Genomic DNA, 15,808 nt, shown 5'->3' with positions numbered 1-15,808 from the left:
CTTTGATTATGACTCCATTGATTCCATGAAATTAAATATTCTTTATCATTATATTTATACCTCATTAGCTTATTTTGGCTTTCATATTCATTTAATAATTCACAATCTTCATTTTTAAATTGAAGTTTAATCCATTCAGGATTTAAACAATGTTTAATTAATCGCGGAATATCTGACATCATCTATATATAGCTTCTTTTATAAAAGATAAAAAATAAATTATTTTAAAATTAATGGGGCGCGTAAAGGGTTGGCGTCCTAAGGCGTCCTGATGTAAACTATTCAATTTTTGAGAAGTTTACACCATAATTGAATAGTTTATGGCGTCCTGAGAGGAGATTTCAATGGGTATGGCGTCCTAAAAAAAATAGAAGAAAATGATTTTTTCTCGATTTTTCTAGAAATTGAATTTTTTAAAAAAGAAAAAAATCAAAACGTATACATTCAAGAAAGACTATAAATGAAGATTTTTCTATTTTTTTCATTCTAAAACATCTTTTTTTGGATAATTTTTTTTTAATAAATATGTAAGAAAGATTGAAGAAAAAGTAAATTTACTTTAAGAAAATTCGTTTTACATGATGTAAGACCCATAACAACTATAAATATTCAATTATTTAAAATAAAAAAAGAAAAACAGATTAAATGTATCTCACATCAAAATCCATTGACCTAAGGATGTTAAGTTTCTGTTTTTAAAAGTTGATATTTTTTTTAATTTTAAGAAAATTAATAGCATGTTATTAGACAATAGGAGTGTAATGATATTGACTAAACAGAAATGAGAGAATAGAGATATAATTTTGATAAGCAATATTGCGAACAAATTCTGAAGTAAAATCGCGATCAATAATTGAAAATTACGATCATGTACTGAAAAATGACGATCGAATTGAATGAATAGAATTATATCTAAGAAAAAATAAATTGTATTTAGAAGATGAACAAAGAAAGGTGTATGCTAAAAATCATTTAACAATAAATGGAAATAAAACGAAATTGTTAAAAGAAAAAAATGAAAATTGTTAAATAATATATTATTTTTTAGTCATAAGAATAAAAATATAGTAGTTATAAAAGGAATTAGACTTCATATATCAATTCTTTTTCTCTGTAGATGTGGAACGTTTGCTTTTCGATCTCTTTCGATGAACTTGAAAATATAAGTTATTATCGCTGAGAATCCTTTCCGAAATAGGAGCTTTACGTTTAGGAGGATTGTCGGATGAATTTTGTTTTTTATTGTTTGATTTTGTTGTTATGGAAGATTTTTTCTTATTTTTTTCAGAATTTTGCTTGCTATTAACTGAAACTTGTTTTGACGGCCCAACAATAGCATTTGTAGTAGGAAGAATTCCCAATAACGAGCGCATTTTCGATAATTGTTTTTCAATATGATCAAGAAGGTCCAGCTTATGTTCTAGATTACTAGACATTTGATTTGTAGAATCTCAAGTTAAAAATAAAAAATTTCTACATTTTTATCAAATTTAGATTTTTTTTTCAAATCATGCGAATTAATTGAATAATTGCATATTTTATCCCATGCATCTAGAAGTATGTGTAATATTTTTGCTTTCATCAAGAAATTGTCGAATTTGATCTTAATTTTTTTGAAAAATATACTTTTAGAAAAAGAAATAGTGATTGAATAGCTGCCCATGCTGTAAAAGGGTTATTTTTACAAGTAAAAAAAATTGTTATTTTTCGAGCAAGTCGAGGCTTTTTTACCATCTTATTTTTGAAAAATTTACGAAAAATTATATCTGAAAAAACGCTTCATTTTGATATCTTACAATGATAAAATACCAATGTTGCTGGGATATAATAGCTACACCTGGACATCTACTACATTAATGCGTATGACAGGTAAAGTTGATTTCAAAAGTATAGCCTGGAAAGATTACAATAAATCAACGATAATTCAAAAAAATTTCTTATAAGTTAACATAATAAAAATTTAATTTTTATATTGCTTGTATTATACTTAAGTATATAATATATTTAAATCTTAGAATGAAAATTCGGGACGCCCTAGCTATTCAATTTTCCCTTAGGACGCCCATAAACCTCTCAAAAATGTGATGTAAATATCACAATTTTGAGAAATTTACACTAGGACGCCTTAGGACGCCAACCCCCTTTTTTACCAATTAATGTTAATTTTTTAAAATGTGTTTATAAATAAATATATTTTAATGCATCGTCTATATATAGATGTAACAAAAAAAGTCACACAACCCTTCCTATCCTACTACTAATAGATTGAAGAAGAAGAATTGTTTTTCTCTTAATGAACTTTAATCCTTTTGATATAAGAATATTAAAAACATTAATATAATTTCGATTTCGGAAATTAAATTTCCAAATTTTTTGTCGATTTCGGAAATAACAGGATCCCGCATCCAACACGCAAAATCAAAACACAAAACACACTTTTTGGTTCTTTCATCGTTTTAATCGTAATTTATGTAATACATGATTTGGATAAATTTTACAAAAATAGAACCTATATTATATTCTTTTCAAAGATTCTTGCAAATCATCAAAAATAATTGTATTTTAAAAAACGATCAAATTATCCTTTCATTATTTTAAACTTAAATTAGTTTTTATGATTGACTAAAGCAATCATATTTATTCATCATTAAATAAACAAAAAATAATATTTGAGAGTTATTTCAAAAAAAAAACACATTGAATTTATTAATTTTTCTCAATTTCAGTATTATAAATTTTTATAATTTCAATATTTTGAAATACACTTTTTAATATTTCAATATTTATGATATTTCAATGTATTAAGTGGTCTCAAATTGAGCTTCTCAAATATAAGTTGGCCTATTCAAATAATAAAATTAAATAATATTTAAAATAATAAATAAAAGTGATTGAGGTCATAGCAAAACGGCTGTTTCAGTCATTAATTTTTAAAAATAAAAAGGGTAAAAACTAAATAAAATGGATAAAATTCAATAGTGTCTGTGCTATCGTTCAATTTGAAGGTGTCTTTTGAAACCGCAAGACACATTGAATTTTTGAATAGTGTATTATGGTTTGACAGACACCAATGAAAAAAATAAAATGATATTTATTTTAAATATATAAGATCCTTATATAAAATATAAATATTTTATCGTTTTATTTTCTTGTTTTAGAAATGTTTTTTATTGAAAAATCAATAAAACTAACTCCAAAATAAAATTTTTGATTTAAAGACACTATGATGACACCAGGCAAATCTTCCAAGACACCTATCGTCGGGAATCTAACAACCCTACGAAAGGGTTTTTGCCAGTTTTGAATCCGCTTATTTTTATCGACCAAAATTATAATAAATATAATTTTCGATAAGTATTCTACCCAAATGATTCTTCAAAAAATTATTTTTCGGATTTTATTCCATAAAAAAACGTTACAGAAAACGCCTCGAAAATTTCGAATTTTCCCTAAAAAATTCAGTGCAGGTCGATTTAAGAGATTTTTCAAAAATAATCATATCAGTAGATAGGGTATAATATAGAGGAGCTTTATGAATAACTCAAAATCCGGGAAACTCAATATTCAACGAGAAAAACGCTTAACGAATCTCACTTTTGGTGTAAACATCACAAAAATTGAGAGAGCTTTCTGGTCGGAAGCCTCCCTTAAGGGTGCGCCCGGGAGGATCATGTAAACTTCAGAAATTAGAACCTTAATTTTTAAGCAATAACTTGGTACCTAAATAGGTAGGAAAACTCTAAAAATATCAAAAAATACAACTTGGCTCCATAATAATCCTGTCATGGTGGCTGTTTGTATCCCCTAGTATTTTCCTCTTGAATCTCTTTTTCTGTCGAAATTAAATTCAAATCTCAGAAGTAGAAGTGAATAATCGACTTATTACTGCTATTATACGAATAAATAAATTCATTATATTATTTTTATTTACATAATATCTGTTTGAAGTCCATAATTCTATAAATTTTTCTTCAAAAACATTACAATCTTGATAGTTTTGATACTGTTTAATAGGTTTTTGGCACCTTATTTAGTATTTACTACGTATAGAGTCGATCTGAACTTAATTTTCGGAAATTTAAAATATTTATTATAAGTAAAATCTGATTTGAAATTTATGTTTAACTACTCATATCTTGCATTATCCCGAGTAGCTTTTGTAAAAATTCATCAAAAAAGATTTTAACGTGCTTTAATTTTTATTTTTTAAAATAATGCATATTATTATATAACTAGCATATTTACAAATTTTAGTGCTTTCAAAAATTTAATCCTCCTCCTCTCAAATAAACGTACATGCGGGTGCACCCTTAAATTTTTGTTATTGGACAAAAAGTGACACCAAATCACACTTGTTTGTTCGATCTTACCATTCCAGATAAATATAGCAACTTGATTTTATGAAATTAGATAGATATATATGTGTACTTTTATCCCGTGTTGTTTTCTCGAAAACCTAATATCCTATGGGGATGCTGATTTTGAGCTTGTGTAAAAGTCAAGTGTCAATTATATGGCAATATTCTACCATATGTGGTGATGATATTTCAATATGTGTCTTTGTTAAAATTAAAAGTTTGAGATGAAATCAGCCTTATTTTATTTTGATGTGGTATTATTTTTTGTTCTCTATGATGCATTATAATAACATATTAGGAATAAATGCCAACGATTGATTTTCTTGAGAGTTTGGCACAAATCACTTCAAAAGATTATTGATGTCTGGCACGATCATGAGTTGTGCTTTTTTTGGCTTGTCGGGGTATTTTGCCTAATGGTTAGAACAGAATGGCTATGTGTTGTCGATAATCATAAATAATTTATTTGGCGCTATATTGTTTATCTAATTTGCAACTATATATTCAGGGGCTAAGACGGTTTATAGGAATAATGCACATAATGAGAAGGCTAGAAGTCGTGATTTTTTGGCGTATTACAAAAAAATCCTATAAAGAATCATATTTGAGCCATATTTTTAAATGCAATGATATAGTTATGGAATTTATATCCAGAATATATAAAGTAATATGAAATTGAGACTGAATAAAAAAAATATAAAAAAAATTAAAGGAAATTAATTAAAAATATGTTTGACATTTATCAAATATAGGTAGAAAATGTGGTGGTACATTTATTATCAAAAAATAGGGTTAAAATGTTTGAAGAAAAAAAAATATTCGATTAGAACAAATTATAAAGTGAAAATATAAATCTTACTTAAGAAGATTAATGATTGGTGATATAAAATGCTAAATTTTAATAGAAGCAAAATAAAAATAAGCGATCTTATAATATTATTAAGAAAACAAACAATAATCTTTTTGGCATAATGGGATGGTCTGTATGCCAAGATTAAATGGATTGAGTTCGAATCAGGACAGTATTTTTTTTTGATTTTCGCATTTGATACTCATAATATTAAAATGGGATAAAATTAATGATATATTTATAAGGTAGATTTCAAATATATAAATATCAAAGAAAATGACAAACTTTTTTCTTAATTTTTTTTATTTTAACAATAAATTACTCAATTTCGATCAAACAAATGGTTTTATTTGTCTTAATATTCAAATATATATATGAATGCCGATAGAGGCGGTTTAAAAATGTATGGCCTGCTAGCAAGATGTTACAGCTTGAAGCCGGTTGGGTTCCGAATCTTCGCCTCCTGAGATCTCACGAAGATCGCCCAATTCAGAAAAACGCCTCCCCTTGGTGCGCTTGAGCTGCCTGCATAGTTAGCAGATCATTTTGGTTTTTGCTTTAGGTTGTTAGCGAGCTTTAAATTGTTAGATCATTGATGCAATGCGTATGAAAATATTCATGCATTAGACAAGAACTTTCTTAATTTGAAAGTAGTATGCAGGAATAGATCGAACAATTTAATAAATTAGTGGGATCCACCTATAAAGTTCTAATGTTGGAAGTGATTCCCATTGGATTAATCGCAAAATGGGGTACTGGTCAGGAATTGGGTTCAGATAGCGGTATTTTGACCGACAAGAGTGTAATATGCACTCCTGTCGGTCACAATGTGTCATTCCGGGAGACATTGCCTCTGCATGTCTCCCAGAATGAGACAATTTGTTATGAAAAAAAAATATTTAGAATTTTAGAACAAAATAAATAGAATCAGAATAGACAAGTTGACGAACATGTAGCGCAACTGTATCGCTTTAGAGAACAGTTCTTCCAACACCTACTCATTCAGTGAAAGATTTAAGAAGAACTCTTACTCGACCTTAACTACCTACGCTTTGCTTGAACAATTCCCAACGAGGTTACTATAAGGTTGCAAGTCTTGTCAAAATGTAGTATGCAATACGTTGGGGAAAAATAGATATATACGAACAAACTACTACAGTCTAGCAATTAGTCTTTAAGTGTAATGTATTTTTGCTACAAAGAGCTCATAACGAAGTCAAATTTTGCAATTTGATGTCAAAACTAGCTAGTTGTTGAATCAAATAGCGTTGTGACTTTGTATACATCACGATCTTGTGGTATCAGAGCTGTACTGCTGCAGACTAATTCAACTAAACATGAGCAAGATTGGGATTTCTATTCTCTGGGGTGCGAGGCTCGTCCAAAGTTCAAGCAGCTACAGTGTTTTGGATCACCTAAAGAATTTTGGGAATTTAGTTATCCGTTACTACTCTTAAATTAAAGTAGAGCACTACAGCGAATCAATCGTAATGCCTAGTCTCTCCAGTAACAAGCTGATCTGCTATATTAACTTTAAAGCCAAATCGATTCACATTGTTGCTGGTAAGTCTGATTGCTTCAGATAGAGAGCATGAATTGCTTCTTTATCATCTAATCCCCATCCCCCTTGTTCCCGATTGGATGACATGGACAATTCATCTTTCTCTAACGAAACAAAATGACACTTTTTGGCGGCTTATTAACTCAGAAAAATTTGAGAGTTAACGAATAATTTTGGCGCCAAAAATAATTTCTCTTAATTTATTAAATTTAATATACGCACATCCATAAGTTATGCTATTTTTTCTATTTATTTTGTTCTAAAATTCTAAATATTTTTTTTTCATAACATAAAATATGATGTCTAGTTTCATTTACATAACAACATGCCTTAGAATAGGTTTTTTATTCTTTTTGTCACTTTAAATTAAGAATAAAAAGATAATTTAAATTGAATATTTGCGATTATTCTCACTAATGCTGCTTCCTCTTTTATTAGGTAGACAACAAAAAGCTAGCCTTGGACTCCCATATCAGATTTTTGATTGGTTGCGTATATAATGAGCTGGGATTGATTGACGAAAACCCAGTGAGAAAATTTTTGACGCCTTCACAAATCCCTTAAGCACAAATTTACCATATGATTTGTATTTATCTTTAAAAATCTTAATATTTTCAATAATTATTGAATTCTACATCTATTTAGTTTATCAAAACACTCAATGTTATAAAATCATATTAGTTTATATCATTTATCATCAGTTTTCATTTTACGCATGTAGTTTTTAAATCTCTATCAATTTTGAAATGAACAATATATTCACAATTATATGCAGTGTCAATAGATATCTTGTTGCCTATGAAATTAACAATTTTTTTCAAATTATATTGATATTCTTCAAATTGTGAATTTGTTACATTTAATTACAAATATTGTCTTCTCCCTTATTTTGCATTTGACTTACATTAATAACCAAGCTTAATTTTAACAATTGATACCCAATTCAAAATGTCTTTCCAAAATTAGCCGAATTTCAAAAATTGACATGATACCACATTCTACATCAATTGGAATTAAGAATATTCCAAATTAAATAAAAAATATCAATCTTTTCAAAATTTATAATATTATCTTTTTTTAAACTGTTATTATATCATTATCATTCATAGCCTGACTTATCAAAATGAATTTCAATTCATATTGTTCAAATAAAGCATTACTTTGAAAGTTTGAATCATTACTCCGACATATTTTCCTATATACCCAGATTTTCCTTACTTTTACCACTCCCCATGTAATTTCTGGGGAAAACGATAATTCATTTTTTTTATGGATGAATAGATCGTTTTCCTAGAAAGGACCTCATATCTCTGGCTAAAAAGAGTGTCAGATCCTAAATAGATTATTGATCTAGTGTACAAATCCAATAAAAAGTCTATTTTTTTGGCTTTTTTGGTGCTCATTTTTTCGAAGATCTACATGAATATGGGGAAACCATCGGATTTTTTTGGTTAACCCACATCTTCATGTAGTCTGGACTATCTTTCCTCGAAGGACCTCTTTACGGGTGTAAAAACTCATAAAGTTCTCAAAAGATTCATTCTCGATCTCCATGCTGAAAGAATTTACAATAAAAAAGAGATCTACGCATCAAACTACAGCCATAAATGAACTGAACCCCTAAAGCTCAGCTCTTAGTTTATCAAAAACGTCGAAATCCTTCTCATTGCAATCAAATTTTCTCAATAACTCATAAGAAAATCGAATTTTGATTAAGCCGATGTTATAGGTATCACAAATACTACAAACTTGAGCAATATCGAAATTGCCAGCAAAAGTTTGAAATTGCATTGCTCATATTTGTTTTGTAAACTAAAAATCTGCTTATATTATTCATTAATTTTTTATATATTATTCATATACTTTAATAAAAACAATACTATTTCACCTTAAAAATGAATTTCATAAGTCAATATTATTTTTTTGAAAATGTATCAATTTTCGATTAAAACAACATGAGAATAAAATTTACGCAAAATTATTTTAAAAAATGGTTTTAAAAATTTACAATTGATGAAGAATAAGATTGCAAGAAGTTTTGAAGTTTAATTTTAAGAAAAAAAATTCGGATATTATTCATGGATCTAAGTAATCTGATATTTGAGTATCGGCACTATGCATAAAACATATATTTATAGTTTTTTTGGATTTTTATGATTTTAGATATATTCAAATTTGGCAATCCAATAGATTTTTAAAAAATAGGTAAATAAAAATAGATTACATATGCAGCAGATTTAGAATATGAAACAAATCTTATAGTGACCCAAAAAAAAATTCATGATCCAAAAAAGAAAAAAATTGACTAAATGGGAATCAAACCTTGGCATAATGAATCAATATGTCGGATGTTTCCACTACACCTGCAGTTCGAAAAATACCCTTGGTGGTTCTATTTAATAGCTACTCCCAACGATAGGCGGTGTCCCCAGCTTTAGAGGGGTGGTAAAAGTAAGGAAAATCTGGGTAGTAAAATCACAACCGAGATTGATATATGCATAACATTTCTAGCCATTTGCATGTAGATATGTGAAATTTTAACTCTAATTTTAAAATATTATAATTTTTTTATATATCATGTCATTATGTATAAATCAATTCACCGGATCATATATATTAATATATCTGTAATTGAATAGACTAGGCCAATTACATTAGTTTGATATCTTGATAACTTTTTAGATTTAGATTTCAACCTCAGCAATATATACTACTATGTACCAGTAATATAATGTTATAATAATGTGTTTGGATCTTCATGTAGTGTGGTTTTACAAGCAAAATAAATTTCGTCTAATTGCACTATGAATGTCATTAGTAGACTACTAAAATCATATGGTAGATTCTCTAGTGCCTACATAAGTATATGGTATATGTCACAAAGAATGTCTCCAATCAGGGAGCTGTATTAATGAGCTTTTATAAAAATTTACGGGCGTGTCAGAGTCCAATAACAAAAACTTTAGGGTATTTTTATTTTTTTTAAACATTCAGTGCATTAGATAATGCTTAAATAACTTGTTTTGTTTTCCATCAGCATATATTTCTATGATATACTTATATTACACTTGCATTTTATAGAGAATTCAGATATATTAATTTAGAACGAATTCAAGGTGGCTTCCATATACAATAGATTAGGAAATATTAAGTATACATCATTATCATCAATTTGACTAAAATGAATTTATCTTCGATTTCTGTTTCGTACATCTTGATGAGATATACATTAAATTACTCCACAATCAAATAAACCACTACCAAATCATCTATCCGACAACAAACCAATTAACGGATAGCAAATCACAAAAATTTTTGAAATTATCTACTATTTTAATAACACAGTTTAATCAAATCCAAAAATTTTAATAAAAAAATTTCAATAAGTGTAAATTATATCTCAAAAACTCATTTTAATTTCTTTAAGGGTGCACACGAGAGGATCATGTAAACTTCAGAATTTAGAACCTTATTTTTAGGCATTATCTTGGCTACCTATTTAGGCTCGAAAAGCAAAAAATATCAAAAAATACAACTTGACTCCATTATGACCCTTTCATGGAGGTAGTTTTTATCCGCTAGTATTTTCCCTTTGAATCTCTTTACAATTCGAAATCAAATTCAAATCTCAGTAGAAGAAAGGAAGAATCGACTTACTACGGTTGTAATACGAATAAATACATATATTTAATTATTTTTATTTACATAATAATTGTTTGAAGCTCATATTCCAACAAATTTTTAAATAAAAACATTAAAATGTTGAAAATGTTCATATATTTTAATAGGGTTTTGGCACTTTATTGAGGAATTACTACATACATAGTCGAACTGAACTTGATATTTTGAAATTTAAATTATTTATCAAAATTAAAATTTAACTTGAAATTTATAATTATTTAGTCATATTTTGCATAATTCTAAGTAGATTTTGTAAAAAATCAAGAAAGAAAAATTTTAACGTGCTTTATTTTTTCTTTTTTATAATAATACATATTATTATATAATTAACATATTCATAATGTTTCACCCTTTCAAAAATATAATCCTCCTCCTCTCAAATAAACGTACATACGGGGGCACCCTTAAATTCATGAGCTTTGAGTTTGATGATGATCAAAATGATGACAACCAGGGTGATTATCAATGGTTTAATCTAAATTCTCCTCAGCAAGAGATGGCTCCGATGGACGATTTCGCAGCACCACAAATGGGTGGTTCAGGATTCGTTTTTGACTTTGAACCAGACCCGCAAATGGAAACTACTATTCCAATGCAACCAGTTTCCCCACAACAGCTTGATTGGAAGACAACTGATACTCTGAATTTTATGAATCTTCCACCTTTGCCAACTGTTGCTAAACATAGGAGAAACTTAACACAGCCAATAGCACGTAATGAAGCAGCACCTCCGAAGAAAGGTGAGTCTACATTCATCGTCAGAAGACACAGAAAAACTCCATCAAATGCCCCAGAAGTATTACCACCAGAACCAGGATCAGAAGATGCTCTTTTCGAAGAAAAGTGCAAAGACAAGAATTTCGTCATTAATCCTGCAAAAATCGGCTTTATTCCAAGTAAATTCTGGCCAGACAAAAATTTTGCTTTTGGCGATATTGTCGCTGATTTCTTCCAGCGTAAAAACAATGCAAATTGCCGCTTTTCTCACAAACTATACAACGCAATTCAAATTTCAAAGAATTTACCAGACCTTCAGATATTTACAGGCGTCGAATGGGTCGGAAAGTACGTTCTCAAAGTAAATAAAAACAGATTTGCTCGTTTACTTGGCATCCATTCGATTGACGGCTCATTATTCCATCAACAAGGTAACTTCTCCACTCACGGCTTCATAGAAGTTGGAGGTGAAGAGGCAAAGAGATTAATCGGAGAAGCAGAGTTCAATGCAATGAATGTAGAAGTTGTTAGGTTATTAATGCATCAAAATGGAATTTTCAACCGCGATACAACCGAGGAAGAACTCGAAAATTGCAAATGGGTTAATTACAGAAAGAAAGGTGCTTCCGCCCAATAATTTTATATAATTTTTTTTTTGTTGTAATACTTTTTAAAAATATATATGAAGTCCTGTTTTACTTATAACCAAATTACGAAAATAATCAATTTAAAAATAGATTTTTTTTTAATTTTTTTTAACAATTAAGTTCGTAATTATATAAAAAATAGTAATGGCTCCATACAGAGAGTTAATGATTGAACAATTTTTGAAAAGTATTATTTCATATTGAAAGTAAAACGTATTATTTATTATAAGATACATAAAATTAGTTTTTAATTGTTGGGGCTGTTAATGGTAGTTCTGGTTTTTCAATCGTAACTTGAATATCATTGGCCTGGAATCTTTGTTTTATTTCATCAAGGGTTACTTTTCCATCTTTGTCTGAATCGAATTCTCGTATCATTGCCTTTAGTTCTTGTTCAGTATATCCTAAATTATTATCTTGATTTGCTTTTTGTAGAGATTCTAATGATATCAGTCCATCAGACGAAGCTTTGCTAAAAGCAAATTCTAGGTCGGGTGTTACTTTTCCTATCCAATTCGAGAAGTATTTCATAAATTGTGAAATAAATTCTTCGTAACTTAAGCCATCTCTTCCTGATTGCTCTATTGCTTTTTCCAATTTCGGTTCCATAAACTTTCTTTGACTTAAGGCACCAACAAACGTTTTAAATAGTTCAAGATCTACGCAATTTCCCCCATCAAAGTCGAACATTTCGAATACATGATGAATGAATTCCTTATAATCATCGGGGCCTAAAAATACCATCTTATCCCGACTCATTTTTTTTTATCTGATTTTATTTCGCAAATAAAATTTTAGGGGGAATAACCTTTATTTTATCGGTCCAAATCACCCACAATAAATTTTCTGTACCTTATTCCAATCTTATTTCAATTTCAAAGTTATTAAGTTGATTGAACTATGCTTGTAGGAACCATATAATAAGAGGATCGAACCAAAAGAACTTCAGAAACGACTTGATGATCTTGTAAAAGAGTTTTTAATTGATCCAGCCTATTTGGAACACTATAACAAATATAAGTAGAGTTTGTTTTCAATTAAACAACATGATTACGGCATACAAGAATGGATAGATAAAGCAAAGAAGTTGGAGTTTTTACGAAAATGATTCAGCATTATGACAAATCATTATAGAAACAGATCCAAACTTTGAATTGCCAGAAATATCCCTATTTAATGAATTCATTCAATCTTTAGTCCCTCTATTCCGGAAACACATGTTATTCATTGGGTGCACTTACGCCCATATGACATCACCTCCAATTCTTTTATTTAAGGTTAATTTTCAATTGTGATTCATGCCTGTTGTCAAAAATATTATTTATAGTCTGATGTGCGTAAGTACACAATGTTGATTTACTTAAAACTTATGGGATTGAAATTGATATTAACACCTTAATTTTGAACAATACATACATCTAAATCCATTCAATTTACACTTTTTGTTAATGAATTTAATCACAACAAATATATTTTTAATAATGAACCCTCTTGCTATAAGTTGCTATTTATCTTAATTACAGAATTATTATATTTTTTTTAAATTGGAAAAATTAATAAAACAAAATTTTTATTTATTATCTTGTTGAACTTTCGGCATTCCTAAAAATTCCATTGCTGGTCTCTTTACCACGGTAAACAGATCAGGCAGCAAAGCAGTTGAAAATGTCAAAGAAAGTAATTCTCCAGTTTCATGAGAAACGAAAACCATTGATGTATCGTTATATCCCATGAATTCGCAGTTGTTAAATCCTTTCATGTCAACAATATCTCCGGGGAGGATGAGAGATTCTCCAATTCCAGGAGATCCGACTTGCAAACCTTGCGCGTCGTTCCTTGTTGCCATGAAATCGGACCTATAAACAATGTTCACGGAGTTGCTCGGTGGTAATATCCTTGCTTTGTTGTCTCCAATGAAAATTGCATACCAACCGTCTTCGTTCACGCCCACTGCACGGGCGTAAGTTGTTCCGATGGCCAATATGTCTCCGGCCATGATACCATCAGTTGCTGATTCCGTGTCTAAGGAGACCGTAACTGAGTGGCCGTCGACTGTTTCGATTGTCCTTTCGGCAGGCATCGAGATTCTCCTTACCAATTGCATATCCAGAGCTGAAACAGGGGCAGCTTTGTAGCCATTAATTCTCATTTCGTCAGTTTGAACGTAGCAAGTATCTGCAAATCCTAAAATAGTCGCGAAACCAATGGGAGTGATGACTCTGTCCGTTGGAACAAACAATCTGTTACCTGTACATGAGATATCGAGGGTAATTCGCTCACCATCGATTTTCATGACATCTCGAGTATGAGGAAGTTCATCTGTATTCCTTCTGAGTACTTTAAACTTGATTGGATCTTGAGTAAAAACGTATCTTGTCGAAATATCAAGAATAACAAGCATATTCGCATAAACTCCAAGGAACTCGCATGTGCCTCTTTGAGGAACCCATAAAAGGTCACCTACAGCGTATCCAAACGTTTGTACAAATTCACGAGTCGTATCCGCGAAAACTTGTGAGCCATTTATGTTCAATTCGAGTAAAGTATGGCCAGGACGATTATTTAATACAATGTAATCCTGTATTTGAGATAATTCAAAGTCGCAAACTGCATAAACGCGTTTTTGACCTTCTGGCATGACCCAGAGAGATCCAGACGCGTATCCTGCAACAACGGCTTTAGTTTTTCCTATTGTAACTTCATCTCCAGCCAACAAATTTACAGAAAATAATAATTCATCTGAAGAATCCAACGTAATTGGTCTGTTTAAGCTTGTAAAATATGTATCTCCAATATGGCCAAGTGGAATTAATGCAGAAGAAACGTCATCGAATGAAGATCTTCTATTTGCGAAAAATGTAACGTCATTTGCTGAAGCTAGGAACGTATCTGATGTATCTCCTATATCTATTTTAGTTTCCTGAGGTATTGGTATTGCAACTCCTGACTTTAGAGGCTGAATTGGGTGTCCTTGGATAAATAAGAATCTTTTTCCAAGAAGACAGAATGTAGAGATCGGACCATGTATAGGCATTGACGATAGACTAACAAAATTGCTAGATATCGTTGAAAAATTGCGGTTTTTGTTTGATGCGTGTGCTAATGAACCAGAAATGTCCAAAATAAAGACATCTCCGTGCTCGCAACCAGCATTGACGCATTCAAAACCAGCTGGTAAGTAGTATTCTGTAATAATTCCATTATGATAAACAATTAATTTTAATGAATTTTGTACAACGAGAATGCTCTCAGAACTGCAGAAAAGAGAACTTCCATTTGCTATTAATTTCATTTGTTCGCCGTATTTTCCTACATAAACATCTCCTTTTGAAGTCATCGCGCTAACAACGGAAGAATTGATTTTGCATGTAATTAGTTGGCCTGGAGCGGTCATTTTTATCGAGTTCTGACTGTCTGTATATATTGTTATGTTATTTGTTTCTGTGATAAAAGCTAATTTTGTTCCAAAAGCAGATAATCCACGGGGACCTGATAAATTTTCTGGTTTGATGTTGGAATATTCATCTCCCAGAACTATTAATTTGTTTGTTTTAGTAATTGCGGCTGTAAATCCGTTTCCACATGCAATTTCGTAAAGATCTTCGCTTATATCTATTTGTAATGGGAGTGAAATGTTGCAACCCGCATTTTTTGTAATTTGATGTTTATCATTTTTGCCAAATCCGTATGCTTTCCCTGATTTATCAATAAATACATAATGATCGCCAGATCCATCTAAAATCAAAGGTTTTTTACCATCTAAAGATATAAAAGTCTGTTTCCCCTGAGGACCTCCGAACCCTTTCTTCAAGGGACAGAAAAATCCATCAGAGATTCGACTTGACATTTATTTTTCCGAGGAAAATAATCGTCGGCAAAATTTTGATCAATATTTTGAGATTCTAAGTTTGATTAATTCATAAGCATCTAATAACAAATAATTTTTCTCATACAAGTTAGTTATAATTTTGCAATTTTGAAATGAATATTTTTT

The 15,808-nt window shown here is 29.9% G+C and overlaps 3 protein-coding genes across 3 annotated transcripts, besides 4 other annotated features; 1 reads left to right on the top strand and 2 right to left on the bottom strand.

The window, feature by feature from the left end:
- Positions 1 to 236: 236 nt before the first annotated feature.
- Positions 237 to 2,151: a mobile genetic element.
- Positions 2,152 to 3,652: 1,501 nt separating this feature from the next.
- Positions 3,653 to 4,310: a mobile genetic element.
- A 5,886-nt stretch (positions 4,311 to 10,196) lies between these two features.
- Positions 10,197 to 10,854: a mobile genetic element.
- On the top strand, positions 10,854 to 11,872 carry TVAGG3_0170480 (transcription-initiator DNA-binding domain ibd family; the record flags this gene model as incomplete). Its single annotated transcript, XM_001580183.1, has 1 exon — positions 10,863 to 11,804. The coding sequence occupies one exon, from the start codon at positions 10,863 to 10,865 to the stop codon at positions 11,802 to 11,804; it is 942 nt and encodes a 313-aa protein (XP_001580233.1).
- Positions 11,873 to 12,043: 171 nt separating this feature from the next.
- TVAGG3_0170470 (EF-hand family) lies at positions 12,044 to 12,593 on the bottom strand (the record flags this gene model as incomplete). The annotated part of the gene is made up of 1 exon (XM_001580182.2): positions 12,055 to 12,573. The coding sequence occupies one exon, from the start codon at positions 12,571 to 12,573 to the stop codon at positions 12,055 to 12,057; it is 519 nt and encodes a 172-aa protein (XP_001580232.1).
- A 450-nt stretch (positions 12,594 to 13,043) lies between these two features.
- Positions 13,044 to 13,160: a mobile genetic element.
- A 224-nt stretch (positions 13,161 to 13,384) lies between these two features.
- Positions 13,385 to 15,661, bottom strand: TVAGG3_0170450 (regulator of chromosome condensation 1/beta-lactamase-inhibitor protein II family; the record flags this gene model as incomplete). The annotated part of the gene is made up of 1 exon (XM_001580181.1): positions 13,385 to 15,661. One exon carries the CDS (start codon positions 15,659 to 15,661, stop codon positions 13,385 to 13,387), a length of 2,277 nt encoding a protein of 758 aa, XP_001580231.1.
- Positions 15,662 to 15,808: the final 147 nt, after the last annotated feature.

The sequence above is a fragment of the Trichomonas vaginalis genome, chromosome IV (assembly GCF_026262505.1).
Source record: "Trichomonas vaginalis G3 chromosome IV, whole genome shotgun sequence".
Taxonomy (NCBI): Eukaryota; Parabasalia; order Trichomonadida; family Trichomonadidae; genus Trichomonas; species Trichomonas vaginalis.
Note: the sequence above shows the minus strand (reverse complement) of the source record. Positions and strands in the feature narration are given on the sequence as shown.